At 42.9% G+C, this 2718-nt stretch overlaps 1 protein-coding gene across 1 annotated transcript in view; it reads right to left on the bottom strand.

Moving 5' to 3' along the window:
- Nucleotides 1–1688, bottom strand: part of LOC107098368 (cGMP-dependent protein kinase 1) — a 111168-nt gene extending 109480 nt beyond the window's left edge. Inside the window, exon 1 of the mRNA XM_015396135.1 lies at nt 956–1688. Coding sequence (XP_015251621.1) covers nt 956–1212 — 257 coding nt within the window. The 5' untranslated portion in view covers nt 1213–1688. The remainder of the gene's footprint in view (nt 1–955) is intronic.
- Between the last annotated feature and the right edge of the window lie 1030 nt (nt 1689–2718).

Here is a 2718-nt window from a genome sequence, read left to right as displayed (position 1 = left end):
GATAGATAGATAGATAGATAGATAGATAGATAGATAGATAGATAGATAGATAGATAGATAGATAGATAGATAGATAGATAGATAGATAGATTTTAATGAGCATCTCATCATCTAATGAGCACAGTGTGGACTTCCCCTGCATGCTCTTTATTGATGCAAATGAAGTTTGGAAATTGTCTAGCCACTTCAATCAAATTAACCTCATTGTTTATGGCACAGTGTCAACAGAACCATGCTTCCTCTGAGTGCACAGTATGTGTCAGACAGACCTCCAAATGACAAGTCATTTTTGATGTTGGTGAATATAAAAGATGAAGCCTGTCAAAGTTTTCAGTCTGTGATTAAACTGCAGAGACAAAGTGAATAAAGGGTCATGTAGAAGCTGCAATATGGTGATGACCTCAACCTCATGAAACCTCTGAAAATAAGGCCGTGTGAACCTAAAACGAGCGTCTGAAGGTGATGAAGGAAGCATATGGTCAAACAAAGCGCTTTCTAATGGAGTATTAAATATCCTCAGACATGCACTTTGGGTCCTCAGCTTCCATCTACTAAAAGCCAATAATGCACAGCACTTCCTCCAGTCTGCGTCCTCTGGGACCGGAGTGATGGATCTGATCAATTAGGAAGCTCTTTCAGAAGCTGCGTCATTCACCCTAAGAATGAAAGTACTCCTCCATTCATGACAAAGCTCCAAATCTCCAGTTTTTGATAAAGAACGGAGTAAAAAGTTGTATTTATTTATTTTTCACACAATTTGGTGGATGAATTGCAAATAAACCCATGTGTAAACAGGCTTGATCAATTTCTACCCTGAAACTCTGTTAAAAGCTTAACATTGATTTAAAATATCAATGGAAATATTTGATTTCCCCAATGAGCAGAAAAAAACAACAACAAAACACTCAAATATAAGAGATGGGACACGCATGTTATGCAAGAGAGCGTTTCTTACCAGTCAGACTTGGGATATTTTCGAAACGCCTGCCTGGACAGGTCCTGGTGCGTCTGGGGCTCCGCGGAGATGCCCTGCGCCCTGCGGGTCCGGGGTCCGATAAGTTGCGCGCTCGGCAGGACAGACTGACATTTGTGCAGTTTCCTTTTCAGCTCATGGATCTCGTCCTCCCGGTCCGCCAGCCGCCGCTCCAAGTCTCGTATCCTTTCCTCCTTCAGCAGCAGGATCTTGGCAAAGTCATCCTCCAGCTCGCTCATGTTGAAATCCGCGTTCAACTTCTCCGAGATGATTAAACTCCCAGCAAGTCGCACCAATCTCTTTCTTTGATCTCTAACACCAAGATATGATGCTCCGACAGTCCCACTCCACCAGCAGCTGGTTTATACCAGAAGAGAAGAGCAAAGCGGGCGTTTAAAGCCGAAGCGCGTCCAATTCATGGAGCCTGTCCTCCAAGTCTCCAGGGAAAAGCTGCTGCTGCTGCTGGTGGTGAGCCTTCATTGAGAAGCAATTACAGCAGATCTTCCTCTCAGCAGGCCGTCGAACTTGGCACCAAAGAGCAAGTCCTGTAGTTCAGTAACACACCTCCAACCACAGACGCCTCTGCCGTCCCCACTCCCCCTCCTGCTGCTGCTGCTGCTGGGTTTGCTCTGCATGCATGTGCGCGTATCTTCTGGGCGACGCACATCACCTCCCTGACCCACCCGATTGCAAACAGGCAAAAATCCATTGTTCCCACTCATAGTTATTCGCGTCACTGGACAGAGAACTGGGCTTAAGCCTGTTTATAAACAAAGCTCAGTTAGGCAAAAGTTATCTCCCTATATGGCCAATGCATTTATATTCCCTGTTTCCAGTGGAGTGACTCTGATTTCCTTTGGCTTTAGATGAAACATTGCGTTAAAACGTGATTAAGCTGCAGCTTAGGACTTATTGAAAGTTTATTCTAAACTTTTTATTTTGAAACTGTTTATTATAAATGGTCTTAAGTCTCCAGATTAGGCACAGCCATAAAGTGCATAGGGTCCAAAGCAGAGATTGGTTTGGGGGGGTTACTCCATCTAACCTCACCATTGTCATGGTTTTGGTTTTGTTCAAGTTTTATTTTTGAGTTTTCATTGGTGTTATTATGATTCTTGTGTAGGTATTTTTGATTGTGTTTGAGTTATTAGATATTTCCTGTTTGCCCTCTTGTGTCAGACTCCTTTACCTTTGCTCCCTTCTTGCCCCTGATCACACCTGCTCCCACTCTCCTCATTAGCCTGGTCTTTGTTTCTCTCCCATATAATCTCCTCCTGTTCAGTCACTCTTTGCTGGTTGGTCGTCATTACTTTGTCCCCTTCTGGTTGTGAGTATTCTTGGTTTTGAGCATTTTGGGATTTTTGCTTCTGTTTAACTTTTGGTTAATTAAACCTTTAAGTAACCTTCTCTAGCTTTGTATCTGCATTTGGGTCCTGTCAAACCTCCACCCTCCCCTTGACACCCATAATTAGTTGGAGTTGGGAGAGTCATGGAGCAGGAGGAGTATAGGTGATGGGTGGAATATATTTTGCTGATGGTATGGCGCACCTAAAACGTTTTTCTTTTTATGTTCAGGCTTAATTTTCATCAGTAAAACCAAGATAAATTTTAAAAGGTGGTGAAGCAATAATTGTGCAAAACACAGCCAAAATATGCAGAAGAGTAAGTGTGCTGTTTGAAAAACAAAAATTGACAAGAGTAGGTTAAAATAAGACAAAAGCTTAGACTGAGAGCAGTCACTTGGG

The sequence above is a fragment of the Cyprinodon variegatus genome, unplaced genomic scaffold (genome assembly GCF_000732505.1).
Source record: "Cyprinodon variegatus isolate N-32 unplaced genomic scaffold, C_variegatus-1.0 Scaffold1, whole genome shotgun sequence".
Classification (NCBI taxonomy): Eukaryota; Metazoa; Chordata; class Actinopteri; order Cyprinodontiformes; family Cyprinodontidae; genus Cyprinodon; species Cyprinodon variegatus.
Note: the sequence above shows the minus strand (reverse complement) of the source record. Positions and strands in the feature narration are given on the sequence as shown.